At 51.3% G+C, this 22,675-nt stretch overlaps 1 protein-coding gene across 2 annotated transcripts; it reads right to left on the bottom strand.

Moving 5' to 3' along the window:
- Nucleotides 1–661: 661 nt before the first annotated feature.
- OAS2 (2'-5'-oligoadenylate synthetase 2) lies at nt 662–19,623 on the bottom strand. Of its 2 annotated transcripts, XM_002925239.4 has the most exons (11): nt 19,307–19,623; nt 17,500–17,770; nt 14,908–15,086; nt 13,511–13,746; nt 12,902–13,043; nt 9,095–9,268; nt 6,886–7,168; nt 5,526–5,713; nt 4,246–4,484; nt 3,125–3,278; nt 662–1,950 (listed from the first exon to the last, which is right to left on the bottom strand). In XM_002925239.4, exons 1-11 carry the CDS (start codon nt 19,481–19,483, stop codon nt 1,840–1,842), a joined length of 2,154 nt encoding a protein of 717 aa, XP_002925285.1. In that variant the 5' UTR covers nt 19,484–19,623; the 3' UTR covers nt 662–1,839. The 2 variants fall into 2 exon arrangements, with proteins under 2 accessions (XP_002925285.1, XP_034495118.1); XM_034639227.1 differs by having other exon boundaries at nt 662–3,278.
- Between the last annotated feature and the right edge of the window lie 3,052 nt (nt 19,624–22,675).

Below are 22,675 nucleotides of genomic sequence, written 5' to 3'. Positions count from 1 at the left end.
GCAAACACTCTCTTATCCTGGCTCTTCATGAACTTAAATGGCTGCCGAATGCTGAGAAGACATTGGCAGGAAAGGATGAGGATGGTTCCTTCCTTCCTGTGGGACGCTGAGTCACTTACTGTATTTACTGTTGCAGGTTTAATGCACTACGCCCAAGTCACTGGCCATGCGGTTGTGCACAGTGGCTCATTTTTATTTAAGGGGCTCAGGTGATGTGGCTCTAGGTACATCTTAAACCCTGCGAGGACGGAGCAGCGTCTTACGGTCTTACGGTCTCGGGTCTGTGTCTCTAGTGCAAGTGGGGGCATCTAGAAGGGTCTGGTATCTAGTTGTAGACTGAGTCAATGCGAATGCAGAGCAGTCATTTTTCTCTGCAAGGGCTCTTGCCTTTGCCCTTGCTCTGGACAAGAGCGGTGATGCAGTCCAACCCCTGACAGCCACTGGGGGTCCTGCAGGTCAGTCCCACTCTGTCCGTGCCTGGAGCCAGTGCAGGCCTCACAGGGAAAGGGTGCGTTCCCAGCAAGGCTGCCTCCCCCTCAGATGCTAGCTGCGAGTGGGGTCCTCAGACTACTTGCACCCCCCCCCCGCTGCCAACCTGGGTTTCCACGACCCCCCTTTAGGTTCAATAACCTGCTAGAATGACTCACAGGACTCAGGAAAATGCCATACTTACAATCACCATCTTATTACAAAGGATGTACGTGAACAGGCAGAGGAAGCGATACACAGGAGGTGAGGGCTGCAGGAGTCCCGAGCGCAGAAGCCCTTCCCCACGGACTGAGGATGCGTCATCGTCACCACGCACTGCTCTGCCCACCAACCAGGGAGCTTTCCAAGCCTTGCATCCAGAGTCTTTACTGGGGTTTCATTACAAAGGCATGACTCATGAGAGCATTAGCCATGTGCTTGAACTCAGGTCTACAGCCCCCTCTGCTCTTGGGAGGTTGGGGGGATGGTGCTGAAAGTTTCAACCCTCTCATCACATGCCTGGCATCGCTGGCGTGGCCGATCCCTCCTTTGGCATTCTTACCGAAGGGCCCAGACCTCGTTAGCATAAACTGAGGGATGGTTGGATAGGGCTCCTTAGGAACGCCAAAGACTCTCCTACGGGGGACATTCCAAGGGGGTTCTGAAACTCTGTGCCAGAAGGTGGGGAAAAGACTAGATATACTCTTGATTCTCTGACAGTTGGTGTCGTGGTCTATGTGGTGGTAAGAAAACTTTAAGTGGATATTTGAGGTTAAAACACTTAGACATCCAAGTATCTCTGAAGGTACACCCAGAGCATAAAGCCTTGAGATTTTGCAAGAAGACACTCCTCATGGTTGGGGGGTAAAGGTAGGCACAGGAGGAAAAGACAATAAGCTATCATGTATGTGAGGCAACAATTATAATCCAAGCCTTTGGAGAGTTTACGGGGCAAAGAAGACGTTGGCTCCCCACTGGCTGGGGAGACTTCAACCCACAAGGGCACACAGGGTTCCGTGGGCCAGGTGGAGGAGTGAGAGAGCAAGATCGTGGAATTATAGGAACCAAGAGGCAGGTAGAGGGCTTCCCTTTGGGGATACGGGGAGACCCGTCTGCTTAGGCTTGAAGGAAAAGGAAGGAGCTCATTGGAAAACACACAGTGGCTGACAGAACACTGGCACCCGTGAAGCTGGCGGGAGCGCAGGTGTCCAGGAAGGCGGGTGACTTGCGAGCAAGCACTCAGCAGGGTGATGCTATGAAGGACTTGGTGGTCTTGATATGAGAGGAGTCAAAGGAGCGAGAGGAGGAGAGGACAGCGGACCTGGTGGTGACAGCAAGGTGATTCTTTAAAAGGCAGCTGTCAGATGACCTCTAGAAGTCTCTTCTAGCATTACATTCCAGGATTCCACGACTTCTGAATGAGAACATCTCATTGACAATAGGACGCATCCCCAGGCCACAGCTGCCTGGCGTCTGCACTGTCTAGAGAGAAATACACGCGCCAGAATAAGACGTATCCTAAGCAGCGAAAACCACTGGTTAAAAGAGTCAGAGAAAACGAAGAAGGAAGTGTATCTGAGAGGGTTAGTATTACCAGGGACAATTTTTTGGTACTGGTTATAGTGCAGATCGGATAACTGAAGCGAACTCCAGAGCTGGGCAGGTCTTCTGGAGTTAGGTTCTCCCCCGGGGGCGGTGTTGCTTCCCACAGGACATGAGGCCACATCCTGAGACATTTTTCATGGTCCAGACTGGGTGGCGTCTAGAGGGTAGAGATTTGGGGTGCTGCTCAACCCTGTACCCCCACCCCCCATGACAAAGAATTATCCAGCCCGAATGTCAGTAGCTGCTGAGGCTGAGAAAACCTGCTTTAAAAGAATGTCGAGAAAGAAGCTGGTGGGACAGCCAGGTGTACCTGGTGACAGGTATCTCGGAAGGAGGTGGAGCTTTTCACAGGTGTGACACACTCTCGGTCAGCTGAGCCAACCTCCATCCACAGTGAAGACCCCCGCCCCACATACCCCCCCTTTTTGGAGTCACTTTTAAGTTACGGGGAGCCTCATGACTGTTCTAGGCAATGAAACGTAAGAGAATTTGCTGGATGAGGCTTCTAATGAGATACCCAGGTAAGTGTCTCCCCCCTCACTGCTCCTCCTGCCAGGACTCGAACCTGCTGCCTGAGATGCAGTGTGATCAGGACGAAAATCAACGCCTAAAGAACGTGTCACCAGAAAGAGCCGGTGACGCCCCAGGGACATTTGGCAATGTCTGCAGACATTTCTGATGGCCACCATGGCAGGTGCCGCTACTGGCCTCCAGGGCATGGAGACCAGGGATGCCCCTCGGCATCCGACCCTGCCCAGGACGACCCCCAGCACAAAGAACGAGCCCACCCCTACAAGCCCACAGTGCCCGGGTGGAGAAAGGCCGCTCATAGAGCTGTTGTGTGAGTCCTGGGTCCCCTGCCTTAAGATTGCTTGTCATGGGAAGAAAAAAAAAAAAAAAGCCTGTTTTGTTTTGTTCTCAGCTCCTGAGTTGGGCTATCTGTTTTTTGTGGTGGAATAAATTCCAAGTTGCTACAGCAGAGGACGTTCTTGGATTTCAGCGTGTGTCACGGGGGCATCTCCAGAGGCCACTGCCTTTAGATTATTCTTACTGGCACTTTCCACGATCGTACAGGATATCCAGTCCCATCTTTGAAGCAGAAAGAGGACAACCATTCGGTAGCTTCTTTTGCTAGGAGATGCCAACACCATCTGTCCCCTCCGCCCACGTCACCGGTGGGGTCAGCTGGGTCCAAGATCACGGGCCTAAAGGAGAGTCAGAAGTATTGCTTTTGAAAACCAGTGGCCTCGAAAAGAAAAAAATAATAATAATAAAAAAAATAAAACCAGTGGCCTCGGAATTGGGGGCCCATTCCACTCTTAGCGCTAAAACAACTTGTCCTATGTTTTAGATGCTGGTAATTCAAACGTACTGATAGAGTGCAAAGTGATTTTCTAGGATGCAATCATATTTGCCAATAGTATTTTGAAAGCTGTTCATTATCATACACAGGACGGCATCATATAAACATCTCCCTCCTGTTAGCTCGACTGAAATACGCTGCATAATTTCATCAACTGTGATGTCACACCGGCCACGCCCATGGCAGGCAGCCCAGGGTATCTTGCTCTCTCTTTCTTCTCTTCTAGTCTTTCTCTTTCTTTCCTTTTTCTTTTTTCTTTCCTCTCTTTCCTTTTCTTTTGCTTCCTTTGTTTTTGTGCTCTGCCAGGGGCACTGAATGGACACGCTAAGATTCCCCGCTATCTTGAAGGGTAGTGGTTTTGCGGGACGCAGGTCTGAAAGGGTAGATAAAACCTGATCTAATAAATCTAATAAAATCTCATTCTCCTGTAGGCTGAATTGGCCTTGAAGGAATGACAGCGTTATTTCTCAGGGAGACACTTCCGACTTCTGTACCTATAAGACCTGCCGACAAACTACGCTTTTCCTTCCGACCTAGGAAGATGGAAACAAGCCAGGGACCTGGATCTTGGTCCTTCCTTCTCTATTCCTCCTGGACGACATTCTCTCCTGCCCATCCCCCCTCCCAGGATTTCCTCCCCGGAGACTATGGGAGGTTCTGTTGTTGGCACCTTTCCTCCCCCACCCTCCATCATCCTCAGTTTCTTGTGGGGAATAACGAATCACGGCCCCAGGGAGGAGAATCCAGGTCGCTGGACTAGCACCAGAGGGAAACAAGTTAAGAAAAGGAGGGGGCAGGGTTTGGGGCACCTGGTTCTCTGGATCTGGGTCAGTAGGAAGTTCCTCACAGTCTCATCCTCAAAGCTGTAATTGACCGTCCAGAAGACACAGAGCTGCTGGTATTTTGTGATCAACTCCAGGACGGTCCGGAAACCTTCCGCGGTGTCGAAATTCTCTGCTCCACTCCCCTGCTCCCAGGAGTAGATGGTGAGCAGCTCCAAGGCGTACTTTGGGGGCAGAGACCCCTTTTGCTTCAGTTTCCTTTCACACTGAGGGAGGAGGGGAACGTCAGACGGTGCTGGTGAAGGCTGGGAGGTTCAGGGAGCTCAAAGAGGGCGGCAGAGACCACACATTAACGGCCACTGGGGCCACAGTGGGGCAACCGAGGCACGAGACGCCGTGCCGATGGGACTGGTCTGCTGGAGGTCTGAGCAGGTGCTCACTTAGCAGATTTCTGGGTTGGGCTGCGGCCATGTAGGACTCCCTCGAGTTATACTACAATGACCGTTTACAAAACGCCCACTGTGTGCTGACTGTGGGGCCAGAGATTTCACGTGTCATTCCTGATCCTCCGACAAGCCCACCAAGCAGGCACAGGTGACGTTTCTGATGAGGACATGAGGAGGCTCGGGGAGGGGAAGTGACTCGCTCGCTGTCACACCGTAGCCCCGAGCCCTCTGAGCACCCTGGGGCTGGGCGTACGGCCATTTCTCTGTGTCTGGGTTGCAAACCATGGAGCTCAGGGAGCTGTATACGGGAAGGAGACATCTCAGGAAAAAGCGATGCTGGGCTGGATGTCTGCTGTCATGGAGATACTCAGAAGCTCCCTGGGGTGCGAGGCCCTGACGGAAGTGAAGGGAGGCTAACCACTATAGAAAGTGCAGCCCCTGGTCCTGCCCGTAGCTGCACCTGTCTCCAAGAATGGTATCTGTTTGTACTACGCATGGCCGCTGAGCGGCGGGTAAGCCGTGCTGCTGACCTGCGGGCCTACAGATTCCCAATTTCACCTGCCGTTGGTAGGCAGAATCACTTGGATTCCTGCCGAATTCTCCGTGGGTTCAGAGCAAAGGCAAAATAAGCCACACGCGGCAGCTTTGACAGAAGGGGGTACGCTAGAGCTCACCCAACTTCATGGGGTTGGGGACGGGGACTCCACAGAGATCCGCAAGATTAGTGGACAGAGTCCTGAAAGCGGCTCAGCCCCCAGCATGAGAGAGTGTGGGCACACGGAACACCTGATGGGAACCGGTTTCATGGTCACAGAGCTCGATAAAAACAATTGCAGATAGCTGGAATGAGGGCTGTCGTACCTGTTTGTACCAGTGTTTCACCAGACGAATTAGATCCTTCAGCTTGGTGGGCCGGGAAACAACGAAGTTGCATTGCAGCTCCGTGAAACAGGTAGAAAATTCTCCGCCCTCGGTGTCTGAGGATTTATACAGATCGATGAGCTCAGCGTAGACCTTGGGGCTGGGTGGGGAGCCAGAATTCAGTTGACCTAGCAGGGGGCAGATATTTAGTTTATGCTTTACTATGCATAAAAGTAACCATTTTTGAACATTGTTGACCAATTTAATTTAATTCTGGGAAATGACTTGGAATTCTATTGGTATATTTGAATGATGTCTAAGATACTGGGAGTAATGAGATATCTGAAAAAATTATATGGTCTATATGAGTATAGGAGCTAGTATTTAAGTATTATTTAGATTTTCACTGTCCGATATGGTAGCCACCAAACAATGTGGTTATTTGCATTCAAATTAACCAAGAGGAAATAAAATTAAAAATTTAGTTCCTCAGTCCCGCTAGCCACATTTCAAGCTCTCAGTAGATACAGAACATTCCTATTCTCACAGAAAGACCTTTTAGACAACACTGATCAGGCATTTGCTAACTATGGACAGTAGGCCAAATCTGGCCCACTTCCTGTTTTTGCAAATAAAGTTTTATTGGAACACTGCCATGCTCCTTTGTTAATATAGTGCCTATGGCTGCTTTCAGGGTCCAATGGCAAAGTCGAGTCATTGTGACAGAAACTGTATGGTCCTCAAAGCTGAAAATACTTGCTACCTTGCCTTTTACCAAAAGTAAAAATTAAAAAAAACATTAGCCGACCCCCTTCTATGCTGTTATTTCCTCTCTAGAGACGCTAAGAACTATTCTGAGGGAAGGTATCAGAGTTTTCTTGACTCTGATTTGAAAAATGTCTGAAATAGTCTTGGTTTCTTTTAATACAACATTATGTATCTGTCGTTCATGAACCAAATTTCCAAAGCAGATTGAAGGCACCCAGATTTCCTGTCTTTGCCTCAGAATTCTTCCCAGGCTGTTCTTTCATTTCCTTCACTAATACTCGTGGCACGTTATCTATAAATGTGTACAGAACTCCTGTAGACCCCGTTCTCTGATAGGTATTGTGAGCCATACCATAGGAACATAAGAATATAAGGAATGTGGTTCTGGCATCCTGGGGATCCTTAAGTGAGAAAGAACGAACATGTTCACAGGTGTAAGGGATTGCTGCCATTACTCATGCCACCTGCTGGGGGCGCTAGACCCATGAGCCATTACAAGGTCACATGGCTCTCCCTCCACCCCACCTTGCCCCGTCACCCCAGAACACGGCTTCCTCCTCCAGAAGCGAAGGTCTGGGGGGGGGGGTCTCACCGAGTGCATTAAACGCAGGCAGCACATCAAAGTTCACGCTTTCGTTGAGCACTTTGGATCTCAGAGAGAAGCTCAGCACCCTGGGAGCCTTCCATTTGGAAATCTCAAACTTCACTGCAAACTCTTTCTCCTGCTGACAGGCTACCAGCTGTTTATGGATTTCCTTGATGATACAGCATCTCTCGTTTTTTTGGGAGGCGTAGCTTTTAAGCGAGTCTGGGAACACGACGAGGTCGGCATCCGAGCCAGTCTTCAGAGCTGTGCCTTTGCCCGTCGACCCTCCCTAGCGAAGAAAGGCAAGCTGAGATACAGCCTTTTCTAGACCCCTCGCCCCTCGCCCCCGCGGGCTGGCACCAGTGGGCTCATGAGTGAGGTTGCCAAGGTTAGGGTTCCAGGTTAGGGTCCAGTTAGGGCTGAGTCCAAAGCAGAGCGTTCACATTTTTCAAAAGAATAGTTTTGTTCGAAAGGTTTTCTCATGCCCTTTGATGTGCTTATTATTAACATGCAAACGACTGATGGGCTAGTTACCAATTACCCTCTTCTCACGTCAACTTCCTAAAGATTTCTCCCAAAGACTGTTTAGCTTTGTGTGAATTCCTGTGACTTCAAAGAAATCAAACTGGACGCAATCGTTGCATTAAAGTTCCTCGTCTGTTCCCTGAATCATCTGTTTGCTCTTGCAAGCTGGGGATCATGGGATGAATATTCATGACTTAGGTACAGGGCTCTGCAAACTTTCTGTAAGGGGTCGGGTAGTAAATGCGGGCTCTGTTTGTCCCTGCCACACAGACTTCTCCACTTCCCCCCTTCTTCCTCTTCCGTCCCTCCTCTTCTCTCTTCCTCCCTTCCTCCTCCTCTTTCTCCTTCCCTTTCTGCTCTAAGGAGTCTGTTAGGCACAGCTCCTTAGCTGACTGCTTCGAGGGCAAGTGGGGGAGAGGGAGAGGCCAGCTGCCCCACAGAGAATCGTTCCAGTGCACGATACTGGGGGCTTTGCTCTGGGCACCAACCCTCACCCTTGCTGCCCCAGGTGCCCCCAGAAAGCTCACTCAACTTTTATAGAGAACACGTTTGTTTTACCCATGGGTAGTAAATGCCTGGCAACGGGTTAGGGGCGAGGCGAGGGTGTTCTATTCCCTGTAAACAGGTGCTCCGAACTGCTTCGTTCATGGGGCTGGTGTGCGAGTGTTGGCCTTGGCGGGCCACTCCATGCCCCCTCCTCACATTCAGGGGACGCCTTCCCTGTCACCCGACAGACAAACCTTTCCAACTGCGGGAAGACAGAAAGCAACGTCCTGTGCGTTGCTGGTTCTCTTCCTGTTTTCTCCTGTGATATGCCAGCACACCTTTTCTTATTTTTTACTATCGTGTTAATGGGGGTCTCAGGAAGGAAGGGAGGAAACGAGCTTTGACAATTCTAACATTGACTGTGAACTCAGCCTGTGACCATGAATTCACTCCAGTGAACCTCAGTGAGACAGTTTACTCAACGCTCACGGGATATTGGTGCCGCTCCCCGGGTCTCAGGGCTGCAGGGACCCTGGTCTCTTTGGCACCGTATGGGCACTTCCCTGCTCCCTCCTCATGACCCTGGGCACCTGGTTATCTGGTCGCTGACCAACTGATGGAGGGAAGGGTGTTAGCCCGTGGCCTTGAGCCATGGACAAGAATGACCCAATCTGCCGAAATCTCTAGCTCAGTTGATGGGACTTATCAGGCTGTGGTCATTAAAACAAGAAAGAAGTCACTTTTTGGTTCAGTACACACCGCGCTTGGAAGCGACAGTGGTTTGAATGGTAGCCCCTCCAATAGATATGTCTGCTGGGAACGTGAGAACATGACCCTACTTGGAAAAAGGGTCTTAGTAGATGTCATTGAGTGAGGGGTCTGTGGACCCTAAATCCAACGGCAGGTGTCCCTAGGAGACAAGAGAAAGAAGAGGAGACCCGCAGAAGAGAGGTGATGGGGAGATAGAGGTGGAGACAGGAGACGTGCAGGTCCCAGGCCAAAGCCGCGAAGGGCCACGGCAGCCCCCGGAAGCTCGTATGAGCCAAAGGTATGTTGTTAATGATGGAAGCAGTGCGCCAGCAGCCCTGCTGACAGCCAGGTCCTGGGTGCCCCTCTCTCCCGCTTCCCTCCCTCCTCCGGTGCCATCTGTCCACCCGCAGGCACTGCAGAGCTCCAGGAACCGCGGAGAAAGGCCAGTGCTCACCTTGACAATCTTCTGAACCTTTGTTGCTGAACGTCGAAAGCAATTTTTTTGAAGGAATTTACAGATGAAGTCAACAGCTACCGCGATCTGGTCTAGGAATTGTTTGTTGGGCTGGAGAAAGTCCTTGATGAACTTGTCTAGAAGATGGCCCGGGGTGGTGAACAGCGGCGCTGGCTGGGAGGGTGGTCGAACACTCAGCTCTTGCATTGACACACCGCGAGAACACTCGGGAGAGTTCAGGGCGGTGCCCAAGGACCACCACCCCACCCGAAACAAAAACTTCGTTTCTTCATACCCCCAGGAGAGATCTGACCCTTCCAGGGACTCGAAGCTGTTCTGAGTGTGGCATTGACTTCTGTGGCTGGTCCCCTTTAACCTTTGTGCCCCCCTTAGTCTCCCATTAACTGCAGGGACTGCAGATTTCTGGAGAAATGATCACACGCAAGCCTTTTCGGGCTTTATCAGCTTCTGTTGCACACATGTGCCCTTGGGGATTGGTTTCCCAGGGGTGCCTTAGCAACGTACCCCTGGAGGGCTTCCAGAGACAGAAATGTATTCTCTCACTGTTCCAGAGACTGAAGTCTGCACTGAAAGCGTCAGCGGAGCTGGGCGCCCTCTGAAGGCTCTAGGAGAGGAGCCTTCCTTGCCCCTTCCAGCCTCTAGAAGCTCCAGCAACTGTAGCCTTCGCTGGCTTATAGACACACCACTCTGGCCCCTGCATGTCTGGGTCTCCGGGTGCCTTCTTATAAGGACACCAGTCACTGGAGTCAGACCCCATGCTAATCTTGGATGGCCTCATCTCACTAATGATGCCTGCAAAGAGCCTGCTTCAAAAGACGACCCCATTCTGAGGCTGTAGGTGGACAGGAGTTTTGGGGGACACGATTCAACCCCCTCTACCGTTCTCAGTGTGCTGAGGAGACAGCCAGCCTGGGATCGGAGGGGCTGTGGGTTCAGTCTGAAGGGACACTTTCTCTGCTCCTAAAGGGGTTGTGGAGGGTGGGACGTGCCACTTCCTTGCACCTGTGGTCACTTCTGGAAAGAAATCATATTCTGATCTCTAAATGGGGTCGGGCACACACAGATGTGCAATTCTTTCCTCTTCAGTAGAAAAGCTCAGACCGTGGGGTCTGCGCCATGCATCATGGGTCATGATGCCCCATGGGGGGCTCTTTTGCTCCCTGCCCCAAACACTCAGTCAGTCTACCCTAGAGGCCCCTAGAGGTGGGAGGGGGGGTGATGCCTCCACCTCCCTCAAGTCCGCGTCCTAATGCCCAGAGCCTGTGCCTGTGTTTCCTTATGTGGAATGTGGAACTTTCCAGATATGGTTAAGCTAAGGATCCTGAGATGCGGAAATTATCCTGGATTATCTGGGTGCGCCCAATGTCATCACAAGGGTCCTTATAAGAGGGAGGCAGGGGCATTGGTGTTATCGAGAGACTGAAGGCTAGAAGCTTTAAATTAAATTAAACGTGTGCTCTTTTCAGCCTTGAAATTTGTGGTTTTGTTTCTCCTTCCTTCCTTCCTCCTTGCAGCGGTAAGAGGAAGAAACACACTGCTCTGTATAGATACCGACCCCTTGCTGGCAAGCACGACAAGATGGGCCAGCTCTCCTTGGGGATGGGGGTGGGCTGGTTAGCTTAAAAGTTGAGGGGTTGGGGTGCCTGGGTGGCACAGCGGTTAAGCGTCTGCCTTCGGCTCAGGGCGTGATCCCGGCATTCTCGGATCGAGCCCCACATCAGGCTCCTCTGCTATGAGCCTGCTTCTTCCTCTCCCACTTCCCCTGCTTGTGTTCCCTCTCTCGCTGGCTGTCTCTATCTCTGTCGAATAAATAAATGAAATCTTTAAAAAAAAAAGTTGAGGGTCCACCTTGGTCGCCCTAGATGTTCGTAGTGGACCTCACTGATGCTCGAAGGCAGATTCATGGCCAGTACTGCTTTCCCACGGGCTGAGTATCGTGGGAGGTGTGCGCATGCACGTGCGTGCGTGTGTGTGTGTGTGTGCACATGCCCTCCAGCACCCAGATGCCCTGATGCAGCCGGTCATGGGCCTGAGTGGCCTCCACCAGCTCTCGGGAGAGGGATGGACTCCTAGTTCTGGAAACAGAGGTTGACTGGGTAGAACACAAAAAGAGCCAAAGCGGGGATCAAAAGACAGCTTGTGGGGCAGCACGAGAACTAAAGGCAGCATTGGCTCCGGGGCTGGGGAAAACTGGCTATCAAAAACATGCTTCGGATAATTGGCAAGACAGGGAAATGGACTGTAGCTGGACGGTAATAAGGTCTTCATCTTAATCTCTGGAATTCGACCATTGCGTGCGGTGAGCTAAGAGGATGTTCTTATCTGGCAAGCCAACTCCAGCAGCTCAGTATAAACAGCAGACACAACACTGAGGATGACGATGACAAGTCTGTGTACACACACACAGACCGGAACACAGCTAGAGAGGTCAAAGGTTAAACATCTGGGCGTCGAGGTCAATGCAGTGGTTCACTGAACCATTTTTCTATACGTTCGGAAGTTTTCAGAATAAAGTTGGGGGGGATACTTTTTTTAAAAAGCTGTTTAAGGAAGCCAAGAAAATCGAGGTTAGGGAGCAAAGACCAGAGTCCAGGGAAAGTCGGGACAAGGAGTGGGCGCACCTTGTTCCTTCTGGATCCAGGCAGGGAGCTCCCCGTCCACGGGGTCCTTCCCGTCTAGGGCCCCAGGCGTTTGGGAGGCTCACTTATATCCCGTCTTTGCTCAGTTGACCCTCACCTTTCTGTGCAAAATGGAATGTAGATCCCTGCCTACCATACTTTGGATGTAAATTAGTCCTGTGTCTGTGAAATGTGGAATTTGGTTGACCTATGTGGCCTCAAATGACACCTTTGTCCCCCTGCCATCCCATGACCCCCAGAAAGCAGAAAGGATTCAGTGGCCGAGACTGATAACTTTCTTGTTGAATTGTCCTTCTCCACTAAGCTCTGAGAGCGCGGGGCATTCTGCGGTGGTAGATGGCTTCTCCCTTGGGGGAGGGGAGCGGAAGCTGGTGTATTTGCCCCACAGCCAGCCCCTTGATCTGCGCTCCAGTATGGGGAGAGGGCGGCTGCCACGCGCTCACCTGGGGCTCTGGTCCACGTGGTCTGTCCCCACCTCTCCACCTGTTCTCTCCCCTGCAGCAATGAATCGAAATCTCTAATCTCCAGGTGCCCTTCTCTCTGTCCAGTTTTGCTCCCTACCATCATTTTAACAGAAAAGGGTGGCCCCTAATGGTGTGTTATGGACTGAAACGTATCCCCCTGAAGGATACATTGAAGTCTCAACGTCCAGTATCTGTGAATGTGACCTTATTTGGACATAGGGCCTTTGTATGAGGTAATCCAGTGAAGACGAGACCATGGGGGGTAAGCATGAGTCCAACAGGACAGGTGTCCTTACAAGAAGAGGAGGGAGGCACGGAGACAGACATGTAAGGAGGGGAGACATTGTGACAACACACCACAGAAGGCCATGTGACAACAGAGGTGGAGATGGGAGGGATGCGGCCACACGCCAAGGAGCAGCAGCAACCACCAGGAACAAGGAAGGGTCCTCCCCCGGAGCCTGCAGAGGGAGCACAGCCCAGCCCACACCTTGACCTTGGACTTCTAGCCTCCAGATCTGTGGGAGAATACATTTCTCTTGCTGTAAGCCGCCAGCGTATGACATTTTGTCCCCGCAGCCCTAGGAAATCCACACATGGTGCTCTTGGCTAAGAGCGGGGTCTGGGTGTCAGGACGCCCTCCCTGCAGCATGACCCGAGATATACTTGCAAAGCTCTCTCACCAGAACATTCCACGATGGTCCAGGTGACTCATTCGGGCTGAGAGAAGACAACCAGCTCTGAGCTTCTTGCTTTAGAAGTTGCCAACAAGCCTTATCTTTGCTCACATTATTGGTTGGGTCAGCTGGATCCAAGATTACTGGCCTATGAATTCCATGAGATTAAAAAAAAAATCAGTTGGGCTGCACGTGGAAGAAGAAATCCACGTTGGGGAAGGAGGACTGGATAGGACTCGAGCACCCGCGTTTCCTCTCGGTCGCTCAGGTGCTTTGTCTGAGACGTCCAGACCCTCTGCTCCTGCCCTCTCTGCTTTGCAGAGATGTTCCATAAATAACTAAGATGGTTAGCCCCTTCCTTCTAAAAGGGGAAGCACCTCTCGAGTGTTTGTTTGGGGGGCAAGATGTGAGGACGGTCTGAAACGTGAAAGCACTGGTCAGCCTCCCCTCTTTCAGGAAGACCCACTCTGCCTCCCTCCCCACCGCCGCTGGGGTTTCACCGGCGCTTCCTTGGGCTTCTTTGGCTGGGAAGGACGGGGCTGAGCCCTCAGGCTTAGGGCACAGTCTGGCTTGCAGACAAACAGTAAAGAGAGAGGGTGGGAGGAAGCTTGGTACCTCAACGATCGGAGCTGGCTCAGCAGAATGTTCCGGACCGTCTCATTCTCGAAGTTGTAGTTGATTATCCAATAGACACACAGCTGTTCCTGCTGTCTGATTAGCCCCAGCACAGTTCTGAGGCCTTCAGCCATGTCAAAGTTTTCTGCTCTGCACCCCTGTTCCCAGGCATAGACTGTAAGCAGCTCCAGAGCGTATACGGCCGACTGGGGTAAACCTTTCATCTTTTCCTGGCACTGTGGGAGAGGAAAGGGGCAGTGGCTAATGTGGGGACCCAGTCCCCCTCTTCCCCCCACCGTGCCAGGGGCCTGAAATCAAGGAATCAGAAGTCTCTAGGAAGTCACCTTCCCCCACCAGTGACTAAAAGGATGCCATTCCTAAAATTCGATGGATATTAGTACCAAGTGTTGGCAAGGGTGTGGAACACCTGAAATTGTCCTGCATTTCTGACGGGAGTGTCGCCAGGTATAACCGCTTAGGAAAAGTACTTCCTAAAGTTAAATGTATATATTATTACATATATTTAATATAGTACATATATTTATGTAATGATATATGTTTTATATACAATGTAATAATACAGTATATCGTCTGCATATGCATTTATTATGTGCACATATATACATATATAAATATGTCACGTGTATATGTATCTAGATAGCTTATAACCCAGCACGTCCACTCCTGTATATTTACCCAAGAGAAATGAGTGCTTAAACTCACAAAAAGACATGTAGGGGAATATCCTTAGTAACCTAATTCGTAATAGCCCCAGTGTGGACACGACCCAAATGTCCATTAGCGGAAGGGATAAAGGTGTGGCAGACCGAGACAACAGAATCCTACAGAGCAATGAAACACAACTACATGCGGCCACAGAGACAGATCTTTCGGGCATCACATCGAGCAGAGTATATACGGTGCGTTCCATTGATTTCAAGTTCAAAAACGAGCAGAACTGATTGGTGGTGACAGACGTTAGGACGGTGGTCCTTTGGGGGGAGTATTAACCAGGAAAGGGCTGGAGACAGCTGCTGGGATGCAGGAAAGTTGCCCTATTTTGATCTGGATGTTGCTAAAAAGGACATAAAAATGCATTGAGCTGGGGGCACCCAGGGGGCTCAGTCAGTGAAGCGTCTGACTCTTGATTTCGGCTCAGGTCATGATCTCAGGGTCCTGACACAGAGCTCTGTGCTCAGCGGGGAGTCTGCCTGAGATTCTCTCTCTCCCTCTGCTCCCCACAATGCTATCCTTCTCTCTCTAAATAAATAAATAAAATCTTAAAAAAAAAAAAAGCACTGAGCTCTAAACTTAAGAGCGTCGTACTTTGCTGACCATGGATGATCTCGGTGAAAAGGAATTGGACGACAGCACTAGAAACGTCATTTGAAAATTACCTGTTGGTACCAGTACTTTACCAAGAGGATCAAATCCCTCAACTTTCTGGGACGGTTATGGAAAAACCTCTGCCGGAGTTCTGCGAAGCAGACGGAGAACTCGCCGGGCTGTGCTTTTGCCGTGTCCAAGGCTCTTCTGAGCTCGCGGTAGGTCTGCGGGCTGGGCTTCTCGCTTAAGCCTGGTGCGAGAGAGAAATGGAGAGCCTGTGGAGTTTGGGCGGCCCGCCCCCAAGGAGCTGGCTGTGAAGGTCTGCTGGGGTTCGGCAGCAAACGTCGGTGGCTTTATCTGTAAGGGAACCGACGTGATCGCCTAAAAGGCAAGGGGCAGCGTGCCTGGCACGATAATAAAATGACCATCATGAAAACCCTGGTGCTGGCCTAAGGCAAGATCAGCAGAAACGGAAGGATGGGAAACACAATTATCAGTGAGGAAGGGGGAGCTCCAAATTAGGAGGGCAAATGGGGTTGGCACGGCTGGCATACACCTGGAAGAAAATAGGGTCCATAGATCGCATATGGTGTATTCTGCTAAAGGAGCCCAGCCGGTGAACATTCTGTTTCCGAGAGGCAAGGGTACAGGGACGCTGAGGAGGCAGGCTAGGGGAACGCAGGGCGCTGGAGGCTGGGGGTAGAGGCCAGCGGGCAGGCACACTCCCCTCAGAACTGGACCCTGTGAGGCCGGGTAGCGGTTCTCAAACTGGGTGCCAATTTGAATCCTGCTGCACAGCTGATCCAGCGCACGGGCCCAGGAGGCTCTCAAGTCCAGATTAGCTTGGCAGGAGGTCTGACACCCAAGTGGAGAGAGCTTGGTCCTCTCTGTTTTACTAAGTTTCTCAGGGGATTCGATCCCCGTGGAAATTAGAGAACCACCGGTGTGGGGGTGAGGAAGGGTATGCCAAGGAGGGGAGGGATGTTGATAGCGTCACAGAATTTCAACAGGATTTCCACTCTTGCCAGCCGAGCTCTACTGTATACAAGCACATTCTACAAACACAGAAATAAGAAGAGCCCGTGGGCAGCTTGCTCCTTTCATTCACTCCCACCGACGTATATTTGAGAATCCCCCAGCAGGTTACTTTTCTTAGAAAGCAAGCCTTGCCCTGTCCTTCCCCAGAGGGATCTCGCTTGGGAGTGTGCAGTTGTAGCACCACCTGCTGGCAGCGGCTAGATACCACATGGGAGGAAGAGCATGTTCACCGTTTTCACGCCATCCTTGCTTGCATGTTGGGGTGAGCCCAGCAGAGGGCGCTCTGGCCCAGTCTCAGCCACCATACTAGGAACGAGAGGAAATCTAGGATTTCCTAAGAATTCTGAGTCACACGGGGTCTCTTCACCTTGACACCAGCCCTTGTTTCGGGTAGTAAGGCCCTGTAAACTAGCCATTTCGAGTCTGATCTTAGAGTTGGCAAAGTGGGTAAGAGGTGGGACCAGGATAGCAACTGAGGGCTGCCTACCTTCCAAACCAGGGCACTTTTCTCTAACTTGGTTGCCTTCCCGCCGATGGGAGTCACCGAAGTGTGTGTGTGTCTTTATCTTAAAGGAATCCCAGCTTGGGGTTTAGAAGATCCGGGCTTTTATTCTAGTTCTGTCAGTAACTGGCTGTGTGTCTCTGGGACATTCCTTCCCTTCAGTTTTCCTGTTTGCTTAATGAGGGGTTTAATTTCAGCTCTGGTGTTTCAGTTTGTGATTACATGCACCTGTGTTTGAGACTGAGCTGTCACTAGGCTGAGCTTTGTCCTTCCTTCCTGTCTACCAACCATCCACCCATTCATCCTTCCTTCCTTCCTTCCTCCCTTCCTTCCATCCATCCATCCAACCTATCATATCTGTCAATTCTTCCATCCATTCATCCATACATACATCCTTCCTTCCATCCATCCATTCATCCATCCAATCTATCATATCCTTCCTTCCATCCTACCATCCATCTTTCCTTTCTTCCTTCCATCCATCCATTCATCCATGCAATCTATTACCCATCCATCTGTCCATCCATCTGTCCATTTGTCTGTCCATCCATCCATCTCATCCATCCAACCAACCGTCCATTTGTCCAACCAGTTGCCCATGGAAGGGCAACCAGTTGCCTTGATGTTGACCTGGTCACAAGGCAGAATCCAAATGCCTGCCCCAGCTGAACTTTTCCCAGATATTCGCCCCATCCTCTTCCTCAAACATTTATTCTAGTCTAAATCCCCAGGGGTGGTGTGTGGACCAGCAGTGGCAGCATGGCCCTGGTTAGACACACACAGCCCATGGCCTTGCCCCAATCTCCTGAATCAGAACCTGCATTTAAACAAGGTTCCCTGGTGATTTGTGTGCGTATCATAGTTTGAGAAACTCTGGTCTAGATTCTGGAATCTAGGACATTTTCTCCAAAGTCAGTTAGGAGATGGGGGGAAAGTTCTAGAGACGAGAGTAAGCCTAGGGCAGGAGGGACCTCCTCTCTTGAAGGTATGTGGTCCCTGGCTTTGGAACGTACCTATCTCATCCCCAGCCTCAAGGACCCCCATGGCTGCCTCTTTCTTTGGTTTTGTTCTCTCAACACACCTCTGCAGACCAGTGCCCTCCACACGCCCAGGAGCAACTCACCCAGCGCGTTGTACGCAGGCAGCACCTCAAAAGCGATAGTCTGCCACTTTGTGGACAGCTGGAAGGTGAGCCCTCTGTGGAACCCCTGGACCTCCATTCTGGCCGGCAGCTTCATTGTGAGCTGACAGTCTTTCAGACACTGCCAGATCTTACTGAGGATTTTATCTTGGTTTTTCTTCTGATCCTGGAACTGCTCAAGGTCACTGACAAAGATGATGATGGTCCCATCAGAGCTGCCCCTCAACACCGTTTTCCTGCCATAGGAGCCGCCCTGCCAGTGAGAGAGATGCAGATGTGAAACTCTGGACCCTTTGGGGTCCCCGGACGCCCCAGCAGGCCGTGGTATTTCTCAAGTCAAGCAAAAGCCGCAAGTGTCACCAGAGTCTTAAAATTGAGTGGCAGGCGTCCATCTGTCCACCCAAAGACCTGAATCGGGACGCCCGTAGCAGCAGCTCTCCTCCGAGCCTCTGGCTGGAGGCAGCTCAAAGGGCCATCAGCAACAGGACAGACAAATGTGTCTTCGCACACTGGGACACTGCTAGCGTTGCAGTGGTGAATGCCTGCACACAGCGACATCCAGTTCATAAACAGGATGACGTCAGAGAAGCCACACAATAAAGCCACACCAGGCCTGATTTCATGTCTATCCGGCCACCAACCTGTCCGGTTTTCCAGGGACATTCCCAGTTTTAGCACAGAAAACCCCGCGGTCCCGGGCAGACCAGCATGGTTGGTCACCCCCACAATGACGCAAAGTTAAAAAAAAAAACAACAACAGCAAAACGAATCTAGGCTGTCAGAAGTCCAGGGAGCGGTTAGGGGAGGGGTGGGGGTAGGGACTGGATCTCGGGTCCCGGGGCCCTTGGGGCCGGGAAGGTTTCGTTGGTCCATCTGGGCGTAGGTGACACAGGTGTGTTGTTTGTGGCAATCCGTCGGGATATAAACTTAGCTCTGTGCCCTTTTCCTGTGTTTTATTTTCATTAGGAAAAAGTGAACCACACTGAGAGGCCGGATGGCCTCGTTGCTTGGGGCGCGGGTTCCTGAGCAGACAATCTGGGCTGAAAGTCCCGCTCTGCCTCCAGCTACTAAGTCACTTCCTTGTGCCTCAGGTGCCTCGTCTGGTTCAAGGCCAAGGGGATTCCAAGGATGCAGGTGTCTTTACTGCCAGGGCTGCTGGGCATGCACGAGGCAGAGACCAGGAGGCAGAGAAGTGGGGCTCCAGGGCTGGTGGACCTCTAACTCCCTCCCAGCCTAGGGTCCGCGCCCCCTTCCCAGAATATTTTCCTCCCCCCAAAGGCCCAGAATCTTCAGCCTCAGCCCTGGGATTTGTACCCCTAGCACCAAACATTTCTGCCTGATGACATCCACCCCCTCTTGCCATTGAGAAACCACGGAGAAATCACCCAGCCTCAGTTTACTCCTCCGTGAAAAGGGAGGATAGAAACAATGACGGTGAGGAATCACAGCTCATTTATTGAGCACTAACTTTGTATCAGGCCCCGTACCACGAACATTATATATTTAAGTCTCATTACAGTTTGAGATGAGGATTCTTCCTCTCCCGTTTTACAGATGCAGACACTGAAGCACAGGGAGGTTAAGCAACCTGCCCCGGGTTGCACAGGAGTCAAGGCAGACTGCTCCTGAAGCCGTGCTCCATCACCAACCTCGACGGTGGGGAGGGCAAGAGAATGTCTTGTGCACCCAAAGCCTGTCACCCGGAAGACACTCAGCACCACATCACTCCTTCCGGTGGCCACGGAACCTCCAGGCTTCCAGAAACCCTGACCCCCAGCCTTCCACTCACTTTCACCACACTTATCGTGCGGGGGATCTGCTCCATTTCCTGCAGGACGGCACAGACGGCGTTCACCGTGTCATCGATGTGCTTCTGACATTCCCCATAGGGCCTCAGGGAGTTCTCGATCAGTTCATCCAGCTTCTCAGGCGGCACAGAGTAGAGATGCGACGCCCAGATCCCCATGGCTCCTGCTGTCTGCGGTGGTGACCACGAACTGGATGCAAGGGAGAGAAGGAGCCACTCCCTTGCCTGGAGCCAGGAAACCAAAACTCACGTTCAAAAGAACCAGGAAACGGCAAATCACCAGGCGAGAGCCTAGAAACCGAAACTCACAGAATGCTCCCAGCTGACTTCCTCCTCGAGATTTCTGCCCACCCCGCGCAGGGTGGGCAGCAGGCGGTCAGCTCCTCNCCCCCCCGGGGGGTCTTTTTTTTTTTTTTTTTTTTTTGAAGGTTTTATTTATTTATTTGAGAGAGAGAGCTAGAGAGGGCACGAGCAGTGGGGAGAGGGAGAAGCGGGCTCTCCGCTGAGCAGGGAGCCCAAGGCCGGGCTCTACCCCAGGACCTTGAGATCATGACCTGAGCCGAAGGCAGAAGTTTAACTGATTGAGCCACCCAGGCGCCCCATCCCCGGGTGTCCTTGTACTTAAACAGAGTCTGGGGCCCCCTTAGGACGACTTGATGCATGCTTCGTGTGTCCTTGAGCACGTTGCCCACTCTATTTGTGCCTCAACTTCCCCATCTGTGAAATGGCATAACAGTGGTACCTCTGTCGTAGGGTTCACGTTAGAATGGGGAGGGGGGTGGGGGCACTTGGCAAATGCTATTTAAGAAGTTGTTAAGCAAATTATCTTTTGCAGGGGATTGAGGTCGTCTTTCAAGGCTCTTCCCTTCTCCCCTTGCTAAGAAACAAAATTCAATGGCGTAAATTTCAACATCTAACTGACTTCATCAAGCACTTCATAGATCGGGCAGCATCCCACCTAGCAAGTAGAAAGAGCTCCAGAAGTTGTACACAAGGGACAGTTTTTATGGGAAGGAGGACGGAGCAAGAAGCTGTTAACAGGAAAAGAAAGGACCGTTTCAGGCCAGGGCATCTTTCTGGGGCCAAGGAACTGGGCCGGCAGTGTTTATCCTGCAGATGACATCACCAGTGCTGGCGGAATCTCAGGCCGACTCTTCAAAGGTCACGTTCCAGGCATAGGTTAAAACTGTAATTAAGTTTCGGTTTGCTGTCATGGGGGGCATTTGGGGCTTGGTTTTTTCCTTTGTAACACCCTTGTCTCCAGGGCCTGGGAAGTCAGAGTCAGTGAGAGCAGCGAGAAGGGGACCCGGAGGGGGACTGATTTGCCCAGGGACACAGAGAAAGGCAAAGTCTGAGCCAGACTCAGGGTCTGGTTCTGCCGCTGGGTGATGTGGGACACAAAGGCAGAGGGAAATATAGGTAAAATTAAATACCTTCTAACCTGCAGCCTGACAAATACTGGAGGCAGGCGGAGTAAAATGTTCCTCCAGGAAACTCCCAGCTGTCCTAACATTAGTGCTTTGCTAGAGGGAAAATCTACCTCAGCTTGACAGTGGCAAGGCCTCCAGGACGCTGTGAGTCTTCAGCATATGAAAATCCTTTTTGGGACGCCTGGGTGGCTCAGTTGGTCAAGTGGCTGCCTTCTCCTCAGGCCGTGATCTCAGGGTCCTGGGATCGAGCCCTGCATCAGGTTCCCAGCTCAGCGGGGAGCCTGCTTCTCCCTCTCCCTCCGCCGCTCCCCCCTGCTTGTGTTCTCTCACTCTCTCTCTCTTTCAAATAAATAAATAAATAAAATCTTAAAAAAAAAAAAAGAAAAGAAAATCCTTTGGGAACTTGCCTTGGCTTTACTCTCCCCAGCCCCAAAGTATATAATCAGTTACCCCTCACGATCCCAGGGCGGCAGCTCTTCCTGCCAGGAGGTCCTGTCCTCGTGCTTTAATAAAACCACCTTTTTTGCACCAAAGACGTCTCAAGAATTCTTTCATGGCCGTCGGCTCCAGACCCCACCAAACACACTAACATTCCACGACTACATCATTGGGCACGTACAGGTCCCAGAGTGGTCAGCAGGCGGGAGTTTCTTTGTGCCCAGGTCCTCAGCATGCTTGTGGATACTTGCGCGGCCTTAGCAGGCACCTACCATGCCCAGCAAGGGTGGGACAGAGGCCCAGGAGAGCACAGGCCACAGGGGAGACAGATGTGCAAGTCCATCCAGAGCTATATGAAAATGAACCCCCCAGAGGGCTCCCACTGGTTGCCTCTGTCTAGCAATAATAAAAAATACAGAAGGCAAAAAAGAAATCCCTGAGATGTGGGAAGAACAGGGCTCTTCTCTGCTGTCGTGATTAATTGTGTATGTCAACTTGGCTGGGCCATGGTACCCAGATATTTGGTCAAACAATATTCTAGATCTTTCTGTGAAGGCTTCCCCCCCCCCCGGATGAGATTAACATTTCAATCAGTAGACTTCGAATAAAGCCGGACGCTCTTCATAACATGGGTGGGCCTCGTCCAATCAGTTGAAGGCCTTAAAAGAAAAAAGACTGACCTCTCCTGAGGAAGCAGGAAATCCGCCAGCAGATGGCCTTCAGACTGAAGCTGCAACATCGACTTCTTTCTGAGTCTCCAGACTCTCCCCTACAGAATCTGGACTTGCTAGTCTTCACAACAGCACGAGCCAATTCCTAAACTCGATCTATACGTCCCATTGGTTCTGTTTCTCCGGAGAATCTTAACTACCACGCCCGCCCAGTAAGGGTCTCTCCTTGTCCGTAGGCCTGTTGCTGCCACATCTAGAGGTAGGCTGGTCGGGGTCAGCAGGCTCCTTTTCTAGAGGAGGACAGGAAGGCTCGGAGAGGTGGGAAGTCACACAGCTGGCAGGTTGTCTGGCTAGGGCCTAAGTCCGCATATCCCGATTCCAAAGTCCATGCTTTATTATTATTTTTAAAACATTTTATTTTGAAATAATTTGAAACCCTGAGAAAATGTGCAAGATGAGTACAAAGAAATCCCTTATGCCCTTCCCCCAGAATGTTTTGCCACATCGGTTCCTCATTCTCTCCACATGGACATCTTATCCGAGTTTGTACAGTACTGCTGCTTGAGTGCATGTTGCAGATAATACGCCCCTTTACTCTTTTTCTTTTTTTTTTAAAGATTTTATTTATTTATTTGAGAGAGAGAGCAAGAGAGAGAGCGCAAGCCTGGGCGCAGGGGGCAGAGGGAGAAGCAGACTCCCCGCTGAGCAGGAACCCTGACGCGACGCGGGGCTCCTTCCTGGGACCTCGGGATCACAACTTCAGCCAAAGGCAGACGCTTAACTGACTGAGCCACCCAGGTGCCCCGTCTCTC

This window comes from Ailuropoda melanoleuca, chromosome 12, assembly GCF_002007445.2.
Source record: "Ailuropoda melanoleuca isolate Jingjing chromosome 12, ASM200744v2, whole genome shotgun sequence".
In the NCBI taxonomy this organism is placed as follows: Eukaryota; Metazoa; Chordata; class Mammalia; order Carnivora; family Ursidae; genus Ailuropoda; species Ailuropoda melanoleuca.
This window is presented reverse-complemented; position numbering and strand designations above follow the sequence as displayed.